The sequence below is a fragment of the Acanthochromis polyacanthus genome, chromosome 11 (assembly GCF_021347895.1).
Source record: "Acanthochromis polyacanthus isolate Apoly-LR-REF ecotype Palm Island chromosome 11, KAUST_Apoly_ChrSc, whole genome shotgun sequence".
In the NCBI taxonomy this organism is placed as follows: domain Eukaryota; kingdom Metazoa; phylum Chordata; class Actinopteri; family Pomacentridae; genus Acanthochromis; species Acanthochromis polyacanthus.
This window is the reverse complement of record NC_067123.1, coordinates 17952169-17972497: the sequence shown is the minus strand read 5'-3', so window position 1 is coordinate 17972497 and position 20329 is coordinate 17952169. Positions and strand designations below refer to the sequence as shown.

At 39.0% G+C, this 20329-nt stretch overlaps 1 protein-coding gene across 12 annotated transcripts in view; it reads left to right on the top strand.

The window, feature by feature from the left end:
• The window catches only part of thrb (thyroid hormone receptor beta), a 152996-nt gene that overhangs the window by 110439 nt on the left and 22228 nt on the right, over positions 1–20329 (top strand). For 5 of the 12 annotated variants that reach the window (XM_051955801.1, XM_022191889.2, XM_022191890.2 and 2 more), the window contains 2 exons: positions 75–147; positions 4108–4158. In XM_051955801.1, the coding sequence (XP_051811761.1) occupies positions 141–147; positions 4108–4158 (58 nt within the window). In that variant the 5' untranslated portion in view covers positions 75–140. The remainder of the gene's footprint in view (positions 1–74; positions 148–4107; positions 4159–20329) is intronic. The other 7 variants (XM_051955802.1, XM_022191891.2, XM_051955800.1 and 4 more) reach the window with 3 other exon arrangements.

Sequence of the window (20329 nt, the reverse complement as noted above, 5' to 3'; positions counted from 1 at the left end):
TGCTGTGAGCTGTAGCAATGTGTACTGAGGAAGAATACACAGAATGACTGATGGTTTCTTGGCTCTGTGTTCAGCTAGGTAGGTACCCAGATGTCTGAGGAGGCTCTGAGGATGACGTCTTGGCCTTGAACCCCACCAGTATGTCAGGTAAGACTCCTTTTCCTGACTGACATCTCGACAACACACACTTGGTGTCACACTCCCCCAGAATTTATCTACATATGATCACAGTGTGAGTGTGCAATAATATTTCTAATACTGATAATACATTTTGTAGTTGACATAAAATCCAATAATCCCTCCAGTTGCCAAAAACAATGGAACTTTGCAGAAGTAACGTTTAGTGTTTGGACATCTTTAAGCTAGATAATCCAACTTGCATCACACCAAAAAAGCTGGACATAAAACACTTTCAAAAAACATTTAAATGACCATTTATCCTTTTGTTTTTTATTGTACATGTCTAAAATTTCAACCTTTGGAATAGGTGACAAACTGTTTAGACCCTCTACACATGACCAGTGGTAGAATGACTGTGCTGCCTTTCCTCATTCCCTGTCTGTAAAGAAAGCCCTACGTAGAGTGTTGCTACTTTGGGTGTTTTGCAGCACTAGCTTTAAAGCTAGTTTCTGGTTTAGACCTCTGAACCTCCAGTAAAGGCTGGTTATCTCAACTGCTTGACTGCATGGTTAAGAATGAGCTGCCAAGTTTAACTATTAAAGCAACTTCCCACTATTTTGTTCACCTTAAGTTTCTCAGCTACTCATCCTCTGAAAATAGAAAGTTGCTCCTGGCTCTGTAGAGAGCTGTTCAGCCTGTGCTATTTGACACACGTTAGCTTTGGTAGATTCTGCTTTGCATCTTTGTTTTGGAACATAAAGTTTGGCATCACATATTCATTATGGAGCTGTGATGGTTTTTTTTAAGTTTGGCCCACACTCAGGAGTAAAGATCAGGATGTCACAGCCTTCTGCTGCCTCATTTCACCCTATTCAGATGTGATCAGCTCGTTAAAGGTTGCACATCGGTCCCACACATATGGACCAGTAAGGACCTCCTGCCTGTTTTTTTTGGCTCAACAAGCTGTTGTTACCCACTCTGATCTTTGATAAAGCAGTAACCCTGAAAACATCAGCAATCTTAATGAATGTAAGATTTTACACTCAGATTTTACATACAATGGACTAAATGGAGCTTTATAACATGCAGGAAATGTAACAAATGGGTGTATTTTAACCCAAACCATGACCCTTCTCTAAATTTAAGCATGAAATTTTGGTGCCTAAGCTGAACCAAACACAGAGTGAAAAACAGAGGGAAAGTAAAGGTCAAAACCAGACTCAAGTTAAAAAAAATACGACTATAATTATGGTCTGAGAAAGGACTCAAGTGTCCTCAGTGAAGGTCTGCTGACTTGTGCCTCCCTCATCCCATCCAGCCTACAAATGCACTATTTTGTTCGTCTTTGTAAGTGCTATGTTGACGTTATAGCACCATTAAATGTGGTGATAATGCCTTACTGACACTATGTGGAGGAGGTCTCTATCTACCCTCATGTTTGGGAATGATATGCACTTTTCAGTGTTATGATAGCATCAAAAATCGACCATTAAATTTTAGCTGTCTTTCCTAACTTTATCTTGTCAGTAATAAATCAGAGAAATCCCCTTTAAGCCAACATGGCTGTTCAGAATTATATACACTCCTGTTCAAAAGTTGGGGGTCATCCAGGCAATTTCACGCTTTCCATGAAAACTCACACTTTTATTCATGCTAGCATAACTGCACAAGGGTTTTCTAATCATCAGTTAGCCTTTCAACACCACTAGCTAATACAATGTAGCATTAGAACACAGGAGTGATGGTTGCTGGAAATGTTCTTTTGTACCCCCTATGTAGATAAAAAAATCAGCTGTTTCCAGCTAGAATAGTTTCCACATTAACAATGTCTAGACTCTATTTCTGATTAATTTCATGTTATCTTCATTGGAAAAAAAAAAACTTTTCTTTCAAAAATAAGTACATTTCTAAGTGATCCCAAACTTTTGAACAGTGGTGTAAGTTATTAAATCCACTTTGTAATAATGATACAGTAAAAGTAATCTGATAACCATGTGGTATGGTTGAAAGCTCCAAAACTAACAACTAAAGCTAGATTCATAGATTGCATGTTGAATAGTGTTTGAAACTACAGTTTCATTGTGGTGGCAAATGAAAAAAATGGACATCAAAATCTTATAATTGACAAGAAAATTCATCCCTACTCTTTAGAGGACAGGGCCAATGGCACTACCTTATTTAATGTAATGAGTCTGAGGTTACTTCTCAATTGAAGTTCATTTTTTAGACCCTCCAGAAAAACGCGATTATGTGATCGCATGAATTCCCGCATTAATCACCAAAATGCCGCTGATTATGCGGGGGTCAATTATTTCCCAAAAGGCCAAATAATCCCTGCAAAACAGCGCATAATTCCCGCAAGAATCTCACATTTCCACGAAAAAAAGAGAAATATGCGGGTCCCGCTTGATTTCACAATTCCCGCATAAAATGAGAAAACTATAACCAATATAAATGGAGTTGTGAGTGAGTTTTTATGTGATATAGATAAGTGTTAAATACAAGTAACATTCTTGCACATGCCAATGGTATTGCACAGATTCTTACGTTACGATTCTTCCTTAATGGAAATATTGGCCTAAGTATGAATTTTGCACAGGTTATCTATATAGCACAGATTTTCCTGTAAACATTGCAGTGTACTTCCATTGGTAACCCCAGCCACCACACCTTTTGATGTCGGACAGAGCCTGAATGTGTCACTTACTGTGTTTTTTATTAGCTTTCTAAAAGTGACACTTAAGGGGAGAGAGAAAAGGTCAAAACATTGTACTCCTCTTCCTAGTTTTTTCATTTGTTACTTTACTATTCATAAGAACCACTCAGTGCAACACTGTCGGTGTCTCCCTACGAGATTGTCTGACAGATTGCACTGTTATCCTTGTTTTTAAATGATATCACAGGTCACCTCAACTTCAGCCGTGTTTGTTACAGGCCTTTTTTCATCTGTCCATGTGACAGGAAAGCAAGGACACAGACTGGATAATGCCTTAGATTCTTGCCAAACCTCTGGCATTAATTCTATGGCATGGTAGAATATCAGCAATCACGCAGGCCTTACAGAATTGTTCCTGCAGGTAGTGCATAAATGGTGTTTTCTTTTAATCTGCAGTACTTCAGGGACATAAATCTTTGCTACCCTTTGACGTAGCTCGGTGCTGAAATAACTTCAAATTTCAATAAAGTTTCTGCTTTTCTTCTCAAGCAGTTGTTGACAGAGCAGCGCAGACCACTGATCATGTGTAGAGGAACCATTTCAATTCCATAGTTCAGCCAATAGGTGATGCACTGTCCTCACCACCAGAGGACCCTGTTTTCTTTCAAATGTGTCCTCTCATGGCAGCAATCATCAACTTGTTCATGTGAGGAAACATAAAGTCTAATACCTTTAATCCAGAATAGAAACAGTTCTTCAGACAACAGCTTCTGGCTGAAAAATCTGAAGGATTTAATCTTTTTTTTCTTTTTAATTAAAAAAACTGTTTGTCACATTTTGTTTCTAAAAATAAGCAGGATAGAATTCCATTTCACACATTAAGTAGAGCCAGGGCTTGAAGACCACACCCCTGTGTTATGTATGTGTTGCTGCATACAGACAGATTGTCCTATACTTTAAGCTGACAGTATAGTGTATACCAATCTATGTGTTTGTTTACTGTACAGGGCATTTTGATGTGTGGACTTAACCAGTCTCACAGACCCCGGTGACTCAGCGGGTTATTGTTTTTTTCCTGCATAGTGAACAGATACAAGCTCGCATGTTGCATTAGGAAATGAGCGCGATAACCTCACTCACTGTGACGCCACAACTCCAACAACTACACACTGTGAAGAAGCAATGTTTGTTTGTTGACCTGCTGTTTTCTTAGACTAGCTTCTGAATGCTTTTAATTTGATGTGAAAAGCAGAGCAGCCTCAGTCTGCCTCTCTCACCTGTTTCACTGAGCAAATAGCTTTTTTTTAAAGTGCCTCTCCCATCTATTTTAGAGCCAGCAGAAAAATGCTCCCCCCGCTGGAAAGATGAGGCCATTCAAAATGGTAATATTTATCCTCCCTCTCAGCACTGCTTTTCCTCCTCTCTGTCAGTCTGGGTGAGCTTTGGAGCACTCATGAAAAATGTAGGGCTTTTCACTAAAAACTGAAAAGCTGCTTCACATTTGAACCTGCTTCACATTTGGCTGTACATCTTGGGAACGGCCTTGAAAGACATGATTGATTCTGTCTGGATCTGACAGCTTGGGCAATTAGTCATTTGGCGGGATTTAAAATGTGTTTTGACTTCTTTTCAAATTTTGGGGGCTTTCTGTCTCCAAAAAACACTCTGCTCCATTACAGCAAAACTCTAACAAAGAGAAATGTGAGAGTAGATACAATTAGGGGCTAGTCATGTTTTTCTTTTGCATTTATTTTACATAAGATAATATAGCTAAGATCTGGTTGATTTAATAATAAAGAGATCTGCAAATAAACACTTAAAATATTTATTGTTATGATTGTTCGTAGTAGTCATAGTGTTGTAGTAGTAGTGGCATCAGTATTAGCATTATTATCACCATCAATACCAAACAATATAGTTCTTGAACAAGTTATTGCAAAATGTAAAATAAAAATCCATAAAATAAAGCATTACCAACATTTCTGTTCATGTCACAGCTGTAAACAATCCAGTATGAGTCTACACCACCATTTAGTCTTCATAAAGAAGGATGAATGATGTCTTTCATCCGTTAATTAACAGAAGGAGATCAATACTGGCATAAATATAAAGGGAAATTAGAGACATGTGGCTGCAGTACCAACAAAGACGCAGCATGCCTCTAAGTCTTATTTGCATTTCAGCTATTTAGACAGAAGTAGTTCACAGCACAGGTTTGACCATAAAATTACCGAAATCAAAAATGTTGTAAACATTAACTAAAGTGGAATTCATAGAAATCTGGATTGTAAATGACATAAAATCAAGCACACATTTTTCCAGAGATTTGTGTGACTTTATGTAAGGGGTTGGGTTTCCTTGAATTGTGAACTCACCAACTAATTTGCTTTGCCTTGTGTTTGACTCTTTAATTAATCAACTCACTCTCCAGTCACAGTTCTGTCAGCACCACCTTCCACTCTGACCCACCGCCGATCACACAGAGTTCCTAGCAGAGTGGAAGGTGGCTGTAGGACAGTGAGGCCTGTCTCATTTGAATTAAACACAGCCAGATCTCTCTGACAAAGTTTCCATCATGATTGATTGCTGCTTTATACTCCCCACTGATCACTGGTGCATTCAAGGACCCTTCAGTCTGTGCTGTTAGAGCTTTATTTGACCTTTTCATTGTAGACTGTTGTGAATGGACCGCAGTCTACATTTCTTCTCCACTGTGATGGCTGTCGACATAAAAAGATGTATTTTAAATTGATCTCAATACAGTTTGAATTGCTTCATTCACAGTTGTTATCTTTTATGGCTCAAGAAGCATTTATTTTCTATAAAGGTATATGTGTCTGAGAAAATGACTTGAATTGAAACTCTTGACAGCCCCTCCTCCAGGTTTCTGCAGTGCATTAGTAAACTAAAAAGACTGACTAAAGTGTGGCTTTAATTCAGAGTGCAAACTTCAACTTTCAAAAGTACAGAATTTTCTTTATCGAACCAACATTGGCAAATGTGACCTAAAACAAGCACAGAATCAGTGTTTGTACCCATAATTATTGCAATCCTGTAGACTAAGTAGAGAGAGGCTCCTTGCAAACAGTCTCATGAATCACATCAACTGTGACTTCAGCCTGAAAGGGCTCCTGAATACTAGTACAAAAACTGTTTAGCACAGTTACAGATTTTAGTAAAACAGTAATGCCGTAAAGTTAACTCATGGGAAAATTTTAATGACATTTCTATATTGAGCAAGTCTTGATTTCATATCTAACAACGTTTGGTTTCAGATGAGAGCAGGACTGTGGAGGTCTCATAATGCCCCATGTCTTCTGGGGCTCTTGATGATGGTTTACACTTTATGAATAGTATTCAGATTAAATTAGTATTGAGACTTTTTGTCCACTTTTTAATTTCCCTACATGACAAAACATACTCTATTTTTGTCTGAAAATGTTACATTACTTACCATATGAATACCAGGACCTGAGGCTTCCCAGTAGAACCAGGGTTCTCACCAGGATTTTTTTACAGCGTAACGACAGGTCCTGCATGCGCAATAGCCTTCATGAAATCTCACGAGCGGCCGGCCCAGATGTCAGCCAATGAGCGTCACGCAGATGCTCCAAATGCTCGTGATTTAGGTCACTATTCACTATACATGGCATCACGGAAACAACCGAGACATGCTAAATGTAACCCCAAGATTGGAAGTGACTTAATTTTAGACGGGAACGGGTCAAAGGACAGGAAAGTACGGCTCAGGTGGGGAGACAGAAATTAACCTAGATAGGCACCCAGTCGATAAAAACAAATGCACATGGCATTATCTGTCAAAATAACAGCGTAGCGGCCTTAATCACAGCGTAATCTTTTAAACTGACAGCGTAACGGGCCATTACGCTGAAATGCGCTGGCGAGAACCCTGTAGAACACTACATTGTAGCTAGGTGACTAGTGCTCGTTACCTCAGTGGTTTTAATGTTGTGGCTGAGTGCCTGAAAAATTAATTATTTTTAAAAATGGAGTTTAAAGTAAGATGCTATGGTCTACAGATATAAATGAGATACTGTGTAGAAGTCACACATAAGACACATTCAGACGGTTCAGGTTCACTGATGAGGCTTTCTGTGCACTTTAGTGAACACAGCTGGACTTTAAATACATCATAAGGCAGAACTAACAGTCTGTGTGTATATCCTGGAAATCTTGATGAAATGTGAATTAACACATCTTTCACATTTATAAGCCTATGACTGTAAAGTCATACAGTGTTTTTGAAGCTCTTTGTATGTTCATGGGAATCGACTGTGCTGTGTAAAAGCACTTTTCTTGCCTGTTTGCCTGCTATTCCTTGTCTGTGGAGCAGCAACCATTTGTCCATTTGTCTCTAGATGACATCACTACTACAGTCTGACTCTCAGCTGTTCAGCTAAAGGAGACACTTCACTAATTCAAACTGAGCTGTTGTGACATGCAGCTTGTCATTTCGTGTTGTCTTTTTTTTGTATGCTGGCCTGAATGCAGAGCTTCATACATTTTCTCATCTGTGCTGAAACAAATGCTTTGTTTGGTCTGTAAGTTGGATTGAGATTCAAATCTATGTGTCTCAGGAGAAATCTCATTTAATAATGTTTGGCCTCTGGAAATCTGCTGCCATGATGATTCACTCATTGCATCTCTATCACAGCAGTGTCTCATCTCCAGACTTCTTAATGAGGTCAGTGCAGGCAACAGAAGCAGCACTGATGAACTGTTTTATGACAATGACCAGAGCGCAAACGTGAGCTGCTGAATTTCCAGAGCCAGGAAACACTACAGTTTTTATGTAAAAAGATAAAAGTAAAACATTCATTTTCAGAAATGACAATGCAGAATACACTACTTTTAATTTCATAATTTTTTTTTAATTTTGTGCAGAACATTGCGATTAATCACGATTAAAATATTTATTCATTGCCCAGACCTAATATTTTTATATAAAATTAAAATATGGTGTTGTGACTCACTCCGCCTGCTAAGGGCCAGTGATGATCAGGCAGCTTTGTCACACACAGTCAAAAATCTGTTCTGGATCAAAAATTGGAGTCTTCAAAAAGTTTTCAAGAAAGAGTCTTCAAGCAGTCTTCAGAGTCTGATGCGAATAATGTTTATTAAATACAGAGGCTGTAAGAAAAACCATGAGCAAAATCTCAAGGTTGTAACTGACTACACAAAGCGTTACATCGTCTTTTGTACCTTCTCCATTCTGGAAGCCACCACCCATCGTCTTAAGACCGAATCAGGATGCACATGAAATAATCATATGATAAGTTAGACCACCTCCTCTTTTTTATTTCTGCTAGGTTGGCATTATTTCTGCGTAGCTCAGCGTGACCTAGGTTTTAACTAAAGACAAAGAGAGGGTATGAACCTCCAGGGACATGCCTTATGTGGGCTTCATAGGCTTTTGTTGGCTTTCTGCTTTCTACAGGATTATTTAGTGTACTCATAACTTCAATTGACAGGTTAGTTCTTCCAATCTTATCAAATTTCAGAATTTGATTCACACATTCCATTTGTCACATCTATTTGTCCAGTCTTAAAATGGTTTGAAAGTTTGAATCCCTTTAGGTGTGGCTCAAGCAGCATAAGAAATTAGGATGGTTGCCTGTCATAATCTCCATGGTGTTAAAAACCCAATGTTTACAGACTAAGAGGCTTATAATTTACCACTCAACAGTGACTGACCTTAAGCTGTGCTTGATCCTGTATCAGTTGACCTCCATCACACTGACCTGCCCCTGAACTTCAGTGCAGATTTTAAAACATCTTTGGTTAAGGTCATTGAAAGGTTGCATGCTACAAGTCACACTGTTTGGCTAGTTATAAATTCATGCAATTGTAATTGTAAATTCAAGGACTTGTGGTCTTCAGGTTTCTTTTGCAAGAAACCAGTGATGCCATCCATCATTTATTCATTAAAGGGGAACTTCGTTTTTTTTCAACCTGGGGTCTGTTTTCATATGTCTTTTCATACATGTGAGTGATGGAGAAATGAATTTTCGACATAGCACCAGTATTTAGCCAGGCAGGCAGCTTAGCAGCTCAGCTAGCGAAAAGTATGGGGCAACTTTCCCCCTGCAGCAAAGTCCGCCCTAATGTGCTTTTTTTCCCCACACTGACCGGCTCGTATAGTCTCAGCAAGTGTCCCACAACATACCAGAGATGAGAAGTGAATGAAAACCTCCACATTACTTGGCGATCACTATTTGTTGTGGTCTGTATCCAAATCTCAGGACACCAGAAAGCAAATCTCGAAATTCTCCTTTAAATTCAGCTCTGTCAGTATGATGGGAAACCCAAGCTTTTATATCTTTGTAAATGAAGAGTATCAAAACATTGGACTCATTACTCTGTCTCTTTGGTGGAGTAATGAGTCTAAATTTACCTTAATGTAATTCCATTTCTACACATACTGATGGGTGACAAATGAAAGGACAAAAAAAAAAACCTAACTAAATGAAGTGTCTCATTAAGGGATTGGGTCGCCACGTGCTGCCAGAACAGCTTCAGTGCACCTTGACTTTGATTCTCTGGAGTCTCTAGAACTCTGCTGAAGGTCACTAATCTTCATTCTTCCAAGAGATACTCACTCATTTGGTTGCTTTGATGATGGTGACAGAAGGTACTGTATACCTTATCAGTCCAAACCTTCCCATGGGTGTTCAACCGGGCTGAATGACTATGAAGGCTTTAGCATAGGATTCACATCATTTTCATTGCTAAACAAAGAATTGCCTTCTTGTGCCCTATGGAAAGGAGCATGGGCATCTTGCACGAGACCACTCCTATTGGGATAAAAATGTTCAGCAACTTTGGATTGATTTGCACATTGTAAGATTTTGTTATTTTGCAGTGCTCTCTGTGAAATAAAAAAAAAAATACAGATGACTTGGATAACTTTGTGGTGGGTTTAAAGTGCAAATTTTTATGGTCAAACATATGTCATGTTGCCTCATACAGTGCCTTGCAAAAGTATTCACCCTCTGTTGCCTTTTTACCTATTTTGTCACATTACAACCTCTAATTTAAATATTTTTTTTAAAATCTGAGTTTTATTTGATAAGTCTGTACAAAATAGTTGGTTTTAGAGTGAAATGAGAAATTTATACATAAAAAGAAAAAAAAAAGAAAATTGGCATGTGCATATGTATTCACCCCCTTTGTTATAAAGTCCTTATAAAGCTCTGGTGCAACCAGTTACCTTCAGATGTCACATAATTAGTGAAATGAAGTCCATCTGCATGTCATATGATCTGTCAGCATATATAGTGGTATGCAAAAGTTTGGGCACCCCTGATAATTTTCAAGATTTTCCTTTATAAATCCCTGGTTGTTGGGATCAGCAATTTCAGTTAAATACACTCAAGAAAAAATTTAAATGCAACACTTTTGTTTTTGCTCCCATTTTTTATGAGATGAACTCAAAGATCTAAAACTTTTTTCACATACACAATATCACCATTTCTCTCAAATATTGTTCACAAATCTATCTAAATCTGTGATAGTGAGCACTTCTCCTTTGCTGAGATAATCAACCCACCTCACAGGTGTGCCATATCAAGATGCTGATTAGACACCATGATTAGTGCACAGGTGTGCCTTAGACTGCCCACAATAAAAGGCCACTCTGAAATGTGCAGTTTTGTTTCAATTGGGGGGGGGGGTATCCACTCTTCTTCAATGGCTGTGCGAAGTTGCTGGATATTGGCGGGAACTGGTACACGCTGTCGTATACGCCGATCCAGAGCATCCCAAACATTCTCAATGGGTGACATGTCCGGTGAGTATGCTGGCCATGCAAGAACTGGGATGTTTTCAGCTTCCAAGAATTGTGTACAGATCCTTGCAACATGGGGCCGTGCATTATCCTGCTGCAACATGAGGTGATGTTCTTGGATGTATGGCACAACAATGGGCCTCAGGATCTCGTCACGGTATCTCTGTGCCTTCAAAATGCCATCAATAAAATGCACCTGTGTTCTTCGTCCATAACAGACGCCTACCCATACCATAACCCCACCGCCACCATGGGCCACTCCATCCACAACATTGACATCAGAAAACCACTCACCCACACTACGCCACACACGCTGTCTGCCATCTGCCCTGAACAGTGTCAACCGGGATTCATCCGTGAAGATAACACCTCTCCAACGTGCCAGACACCATTGAATGTGAGCATTTGCCCACTCAAGTCGGTTTCGACGATGAACTGGAGTCAGGTCGAGACCCCGATGAAGACGACAAGCATGCAGATGAGCTTCCTTGAGACGGTTTCTGACAGTTTGTGCAGAAATTCTTTGGTTATGCAAACCGATCATTTCAGCAGCTGTCCGAGTGGCTGGTCTCAGACCATCTTGGAGGTGAACATGCTGGATGTGGAGGTCCTGGGCTGGTGTGGTTACACGTGGTCTGTGGTTGTGAGGCTGGTTGGATGTACTGCCAAATTCTCTGAAACACCTTTGGAGACGGCTCATGGTAGAGAAATGAACATTCAATACACGAGCAACAGCTCTGGTTGACATTCCTGCTGTCAGCATGCCAATTGCACTCTCCCTAAAATCTTGCGGCATCTGTGGCATTGTGCTGTGTGATAAAACTGTACCTTTCAGAGTGGCCTTTTATTGTGGGCAGTCTAAGGCACACCTGTGCACTAATCATGGTGTTTAATCAGCATCTTGATATGGCACACCTGTGAGGTGGGATGGATTATCTCAGCAAAGGAGAAGTGCTCACTATCACAGATTTAGACAGATTTGTGAACAATATTTGAGAGAAATGGTGATATTGTGTATGTGGAAAAAGTTTTAGATCTTTGAGTTCATCTCATAAAAAATGGGAGCAAAAACAAAAGTGTTGCGTTTAAATTTTTCTTGAGTGTATATCATATAGTTGACAAACAGTGATATTTGAGAAGTGAAATGATGTTTATAGGATTTACAGAAAGTGTTCAATAATTATTTAAACAAAAGTAGGCAGGTGCATAAATTTGGGCACCCGTACAGAAAAATTACATCAATATTTAGTAGATCCTCCTTCTGCAGAAATAACAACCTCTAAACACTTCCGATAGCTTCCAATGAGGGTCTGGATTCTGGTAAAGGTATTTTTGACCATTGTTCTTTACAAAACATCTCCAGTTCAGTCAGGTTTGATGGTTTCCGAGCATGGACAGCACACTTTAAATCACACCACAGATTTTCAATAATATTCAGGTCTGGGGACTGAGATGACCATTCCAGAACTTTGTACTTGTTCCTCTGCATGAATGCCTTAGTAGAATTTGAGCAGCGTTTCAGATCGTTGTCTTGTTGAAGTATCCAGCCCCGGCGCAACCTCACTTTGTCACTGATTCTTGGACATTGTTGCCAAAAATCTGCTGATACGGACTGGAATCCATGCGACCTTCAACTTTAACAAGATGGCCAGTACCTGCACTGGCCACACAGCCCCACAGCATGATGGAACCACCACTAAATTTTACTGTGGGTAGCAAGTGTTTGTCTTGGAATGCTGTGTTCTTCATCTGCCATGCATACCACCCCTTGTTATGTCCAAATAACTCAATTTTAGATTCATCAGTCCACAGCACTTTATTCCAAAATGAAGCGGGCTTGTCCAAATGTGCTTTAGCATACCTCAAGCGACTCTGCTTGTGGCATGTGTGCAGAAAAGGCTTCTTCCGCATTACTCTCCCAAACAGCATCCCCTTGTGAAAAGTGCTCTGAATAGTTGAATGATGCACAGTGACACCATCTGCAGCAAGATCATGTGGTAGATCTTTGGAGCTGGTCTGTGGGTTGAGTTTGACTGTTCTCACCTTCGCCTCTGCTTTTCTGAGATTTTTCTTGGCCTGCCACTCCAGGCTTTAACTAGAACTGTACCTGTGGTCTTCCATTTTCTCACTATGTTCCTCACAGTGGAAACTGACAGCTGAAATCTCTGAGCTAGCTTTTTGTATCCTTCCCCTAAACCATGATGTTGAACAATCTTTGCTTTCAGGTCATTTGACAGTTGTTTTGAGGCTCCCATGTTGCCACTCTTCAGAGAAGATGCAAAGAGGAGAACAGCTTGCAATACCCTTTCTCATGATTGGCTTCACTTGTGTATGTAGGTCAAGGGTCAATGAACTTACCAAACAAATTTTCTGTTCCCATAATTAGTGCTAAAGGTATTGAAATCAATAAAACAACAAGGTTGCCCAAATTTATGCACCTGCCTACTTTTGTTTAAATAATTATTGCACACTTTCTGTAAATCCTGAAGACTTCATATCACTTCTCAAATATCACTGTATTTGTCTGCTGTATTATATATTTAACTGAAATTGCTGATCTGAACAAACAGTGATTTATAAAGGAAAACCTTGAAAATTATCAGGGGTGCCCAAACTTTTGCATACCACTGTACACACCTTTTCTGAAAGGACCCAGAGGCTGCAACACCGAAGTAAGAGGCACCACTAACCAAACACCCCCATGAAGACCAAGGAATTCTCCAAACAAGTCAGGGACAAAGTTGTTGAAAAGTACAAGTCAGGGATGGGTTTTAAAAAAAAAAAAAATCCAAATCTTTAATGATCCCCAGGAGGACCATCAGACCCATTTTAATCAAATGGAAAGAACATGGCACCACAACAAACCTGTCTAGAAAGGGCCGCCCACCAAAATTCACAGACCAAGCAAGGAGAGCATTAATCAGAAGGGCAGCACAAAGACCAAATGTAACCCTGGAGCAACTGCAGAGTTCCACAGCAGAGGCTGGAATATCTGTCCATGGGACCTCAATAAGCCGTACACTCCATAGAGTTGGGCTTTATGGAAGAGTGATCAGAAGAAAGCCATTAGTTTGAGCTAAAAATAAGAAGGCACATTTTGAGTTTGCAAAAAGGCATGTGAGAGACTCCTAAAATGTATGGAAGAAGGTACTCTGGTCACATGAGACTAAAATTTAACTTTTCGACCATCAAGAAAAACGCCTTATCTGGCACACACCCAACACATCTCATCACGCCAAGAACACAGGGATATTCTTGAGCAAAACCTATACCAGTCTGTAAGAGATTTGAGACAAGGGTAGAGGTGCACCTTCCAGCAGGACAATGACCTAATATACTGTTAACACAACACTTGAGTGGTTACTTCTCTTGGAAATGAGTTGAAATCACAGTGTGAGGGACAACCTCCTTAAACAGTATTCACGTTTGACTGTTTGTTCAACATTTGTGCAATACCTCTGTCACTGTAATAACAAATGCTCTTTTAAGATGCATTTTTACATTGAATTATTTTTGTAATGTTGACTACAATCTTTTTAATTTTTCCTTCTTATGATTATTGTCAGGCGTATGGATTCTATAAAGCGTCTTGGGACAAATTGAATTGTAACTGGCACTGTATAAATGAAATTGAATTGAATTGAGATTGGTCATGGACTTTTTGTATCAAGCATAAAAAAATTTTCTTTCCTTACTTCACACTACACTTCCTACGGTGTGACATTCATGCATGTCCACATTGCAATGTCAGTGCTGAAACGATGTATTAAGCAGCCCTATTGTTCCTCTTGAAACACTAGCAAGCAGTGCAGTTATTGTGACTGAAGCTGCTGCCGTCAGTCGCCCAACAATGAATCCTCTTTCAAAGTCACTCAGATCTTTTCCTCTCAGTCCTTAATTTTTTTATACAGGTCACAGAGCGTGACTGGATGATAATGATTTAATTGCTCCATGCGGTGCACCTGTGTGGAAGCATGTGCATTCATTGTGTTTCTCCAACCGTTTATTCCTCTAATTTGTCACCCAGCTGTATACACTGTAAGAGGACATAGATTTCATATAGACATTTAAAAAGTCAGTTTGCAGCCTCACAATGATAAATAACATGTTTGTATTGCACTATAAAAAAACAATATATATTTTTTATCTGCCAGACAAAGCTTTAGATAGAAATTCTACTGTTTAGTTCAAAATTACATAAAAAAGAATGATTTGCTGCAGTTTATGGAAAGGTCTTAAAAAACTTAAAGCTTTCATGGAAAAAGCAAAGGCGTTAACACTATCCGCTCAGACAACAGATTGTTTCAGCATCAACAGCCTGTTAAGCATACAACTGTCTGTTATATGCTTAACAGTTTGCCGACAGTCCTTTAAGAAACTCCCAACAAGATTAGTGTGTAAGACAAGGACATCACCTCAAACAAAAAGTTAAACTGGTATCAAGCCCTCTTTGCAAGCAGATTTACCACACAGGGCTTGTCTCCTAGCATCTGTTGCATGTTGCTCATATTTACTTGTCACACAGTTACACTTATTACATCAGTGGAGACTGATCCTGTCATAAGCCTGCCTAACCGTTCGACCGACCAGATTACACAAATTAAATATTGAGCATTCATTCTGGCCTGGCTGTAATCCTGTAGTTTGTACACTTGTTTTTAGAAACGCAGTACATTTCTAGCAAAATGTTAATAATAGAGCCATAGTAATGATTATTATTATTATTATTATTATTATTATCAGTTTATTTAAAAAGGGACCATGTACAATATTAAACATAAATGTTTCCATTTGATGCATTGTACCAGAGTCAGCTTTAAGCTAATTTCCATCTGATTATTGAGTGAAGAAGAAAAGCTTAAATTAAGTGATGCAAATTAGATAAATCATTTAAACACTTTAATATGAAATATATTGGGACAACACTATCATTTTATTATGCTAAATGCCAAAATGTAAAAAATGTAAATGTCCGAGCAGCAAAGGTGCACAGGACCCTATTGAAACCCATGAGTTTTTTTCTTGTTAATATTCGAATCCGAGCACCAAATGTGTGTAGGACCGTCCTGAAATGCAAGAATTTCTTTTCTTCTATATTATGATGCAATCTTTGGCAGACTTTTCATTTGGACATTTGAAGGCTTAAAAGTACTTTAAACATGTGACACTTTGCACAAACATCAAGACTGGCGAAACATTTGATATTTTAGTGGATTTGCATATGTGTGAGCCAAAATGGCTCCATAGCGCCACCTGGAAAGTTATGGCCAGTACATGTCGCCTACAGCTATGAAATGGGGTACACATATGTAACTCATCTAGCCTAGCCACGCTATACCCATGTTTCTGACGGCACAAGGGTCTAGGGACGCTCGACAGGGAGGGAGGCGGGCTAAAAGGCTGTCTATCAAATCCTTCTGCAGCAATTGGGTAGGTATACAACCAATCAGCGCAACGAATAGGCTGACGTAGTTCCTAGAGCACCGGCGGATTGTGGCTAAGTCCCATTAGCTTCCCAACCAGCGGAGCCGCGGAGCCAACTGGTATATTAAGGATTTGCCATATCCCGTCGGCATAAGTCCAAATACGTCTTTCTTCTCAATGAAACACTTCAGTACCGTCCTTTGTTTATCTTTCAAGTTGAATTTTAGCTTCAAATCTTTAAGGGCTGTGGCCAAAGCCGAGTCGAAAGATAACTGTTTATTGTGCGCTGGTTGTTTCTGTCAGAATCGTCACGCCTCTGTCGTCACTTCGCCTTCTGACTCTACACTTCATGGTGATTGGTCCGGCCAGTTTTAGGAGCATCCAGCCTCGAACCTTATGGAGGGTAACGAGACCCACCCTGGCAGAGAATTAAATTTGTTGCCGTGGGTTGTCTAGCTCATCAAGACGCACAGAAATGTAATTGACAAAAATACCTAAAACACAACAGCAAGTCAGCCATTTTGAATTATGTGTCATATTTTGGACAATTTTGGACTCATTTTTGCACATTTTCAAAAGCTTTGAACTTAAACAGGGTAACCCTGACAGAGCTCAAATTTGGCCAGGATGTCCAACCAGACATGGGTGATCAAAAGTTATCAAAATGCTCCACAAAAGTCTGAGGACGTGGAAATGCCAGCCAGCGGAATTTCCACAAGTGACTGTGACACAGGAAATGCTGTGTAACTGGAATGTACATGCTCCAATCTGCCTGAAACTTCACGTTTGTGGTCCGAGTCTGGCCCTCATCACATCTATCAGCCGAAATACACTCTCAGTCGCAGCGCCACCTGCTGGATATACCTAGATTTGCTGACCAGCAAGGGCTCAAGAAACCGACCAACGCTGCTTGCAGCTTTAATTATATTTACTGTTTTTGTTAGTCAGATTTTTCTCTTGTTCTAATCATTATTCCTCATTTCATAATAATTGCTGCATGTGAGCATATCTAATATGAAAGCTTTGAGTCCGAAGTACTACACTGAACCACAGAGCGCAACATGTTTGTTTAACACTGACTGTGCTTGTGTTTAACACAGAAGGCTTATCTCCGTAATCTTTCCACTGTACCTGTATCTAATGAAGTACTCATTAAGCCTGACAACTGCCAAAGAATGAGCCCAGATAAACAACAATATCACAAGAGTTAAGATAGTTTTAATTTGAGATGTAATAAGAACATTTGATTTCTGTGTAGCTTCCTTCATGTAACTACATGTTAACTGGTTACAATTAATTTGTATAAGTAACTGCGTTATAAACCTCTCACTTGTCAATATCATGACATCTATATAATTCACTTGTATTAGTTTCCCATGTGTTTAGTTTAAGGCATCTATACATAACCATCCATCGATCCATCCATTAACTGTACACCACTTAATCCTCTCTGGGGTTGTTGGGGTCAGGAGCCTATCCCACTCGCATTCACACTTATGGACGATGTAGAATCACCAGTTAACCTGAGCATGTTTTTGGACATGTGGGAGGAAGCTGGAGAACCCGAAGAAAACCCACGCATGCACGGAGAGAATATGCAAACTCCATGCAGAAAGATCCCAGATGGGAACACGACCGGGGATCTTCTAGCTACGAGGTGACGGTGCTACTAACTGAGCCACCATAACTTAAAACTCGGACACCTGTTAAAATACAGTATCTGCCAACTGTAAATTCTGAAGTCGAAATATAGGATTTTAATCAGGTGTAATGGACTGCTCTGTATTCCTTAAATATTTTTTAAAAAATTCAAAATGAGCAATAAGAAGTGCTGGCCATCACGACACAGTTGATACAAAAATATTTACAACAGCGTTGGAATTTAATGTTAGATGCCTTTGATTACATTTTGAATAGTCAGCTTAACCCGTTGATGCACAGCGTGGGCAATAAGTGCCTATTTTCCATGGGAGGTGTTTTACATTAATACGATCTAATAGTGGAATTTCTTAAAAACATACAGGGCCTTTTCATTTGGCCCTTATCATTTTTTCACTGTGTGAAAATGAAATTACGCTACTGTTTGGCGGCTCAATTAATGACATCATTAACTAAACTTTTTCAGCAGTAATTTTCACACACATAGGTGGCTTTCTTTGTGAATCCAGTTATTAATGTTCATTTACTTTTTATGGTCATTAACAAATAAATAAATAGTCCGTAATTAAATGTTAACCTTGCTAACCATTTGGGCTCAGATTGTGTTCTCAGTTAGACATTTACGGTGGAAAACTTAGTTGCCAACATAATGTGCTTATTTATATGTGATTCTAAGAATATTTCAAATAAATCTTTGTGAATGAAACTAGCTATGTAAATGTAGTTTACATATGAGCTGCTTACTATAGATTTTGTTCATGTTAACCTGTAAATATTGAGCATCATTAATGCAGGTATAATAACATAAAAGCTTAGGTGATGAGTGAAATAACACAATTAATAACTAATATCCAATTTTTTGCTTTTGCTTTCTAGTTATTTTATTATTTTTCATAGATGTGTGACTATAGCACAGAGCATTGTTAGTAGCTGGTAGACCGTCACACGACACAACTGTCAGACCTTTTCACACTCTGCATGCTCTGCAGAACACAAATGCATTTCTGTAATGCCAGTCGCCTTTCACAACACAGCTAATGAGATTGTCCCTTCAGCAGGTCAGATGCCATGTTTATATCTCCTTAAGTAAAATATCTGTGAACATCTCACATTGTTAGGCTGTCGGGGATTCAAGCTGCATAACAGGATTATCAGCAACAGGTTGAATATTGCTCTAAAAAGGCTGTAAAAGATATACAGCAGTGCTAGAGATTTGTTTATTAGATGAAAGAATTGGAAATGGGACAAAGGAAGTCAAGGTGTTATTGTACGTTTACAGATCTGAGTAAAAAGATACTCAATTATTTTAACAGTTTTAATTGTCAAAATCTGTCAAAATCACACCAGAAAAGTGGGATATATTAATGGCCAAGTCTTGTGGAAATGTAATACTTAGGAGTGAAAATATTTAATGATATTTAGTGTTTTGTCCACAGCAGAAATTTCCAGCAATCCAGTGAGATCTATTGAGATGTGCTGTTTTATCAGAAAATAACTTTTTTACTGTGATGTAAGGTTTTTTTTAAAGCATTTAATCATCTCTTTTAAAAAGCTTGAACCAATAAATGTGTCTTTTTTACTGAAAAAATAACTACAGTGAGTTTATAATTTATGAAAGCATTTGATGATTCATTTTCTACTAGTTGATAATTGATTAATCAACTAATCATTTGAAACGTTAGTTCAGGGTCCAGAGATGACACTTTGGGTTGTTTTTAGATGAAACACTTATAAAAACTAGAATAAAAACACTGATTTGAAGCTTGAACTGTGAATTTTGAACTTTTTAAACTTTAGACCGCTTTTTTTTTTTTCCACTTTGGTAATTGTACACCTGTTAGTAACATTTCTGTATTTATAACAACAAAGGGCAAAGTGCAATGAAGCTCTGCTAATCGTGTGGAAGTCGAGAACATAATCCTGTACGGTAACAGTATTGATCGTAGCTTCTTTCTTTGTGCTGGTGTCAAGGGTGCTGACTGGCTTCGAGTTAAAGGATTCAGTTAAGTACAAGCAGCAGGGATTTTAAAGGCAAAACTGCACGCATCTTTCCTCAGACTTCACCATGTGTTCGCGCATTTCCATGTCTGTGTTTCTGTCCCGTCTTCAGGATTCAGTAACCCTAAAATGATGACCTCAAATCTCACCCTAATAACTGACTGAAAGAACAAATTAAGGTCTGTGTAGTTTCTTCTGTTGCTTGGTAAACAGACGTCTGCCACCAATTAACAGGTGTAATCATCAGTCACATTGAAGCCTTCGTCATGCTCCTGAAAGTAGGAAACTAAACCATGCCATGCTCGGATTTACACATGAACTTAAGGAGCCTGTAATTACTAGACGCGAGGGCATTCATGACCTGCAACGGATTCACAGACCGGAGAGGATTGACAAGTGCCGTCTAATTTGTCACGTATTATGATTGCATTGACATGTTTTTTTAAATTTGTTTTGAATGTCATTCTGAGATTATTCTAAATTGCCCGTAGGTGTGAGTGTGATTGTTTGTCTGTATATGTAGCCCTGTGACAGACCAGCCCGATCTCACGAGGATTCGTGAAACTGTCACGTAAATTTTTGTTTCGGTTTCGTGCGCACCAACACGATTTCGTCATGTTTTTCGTGCCGCTCACCACGAAATGTGTACCAATGTATTTTAAACG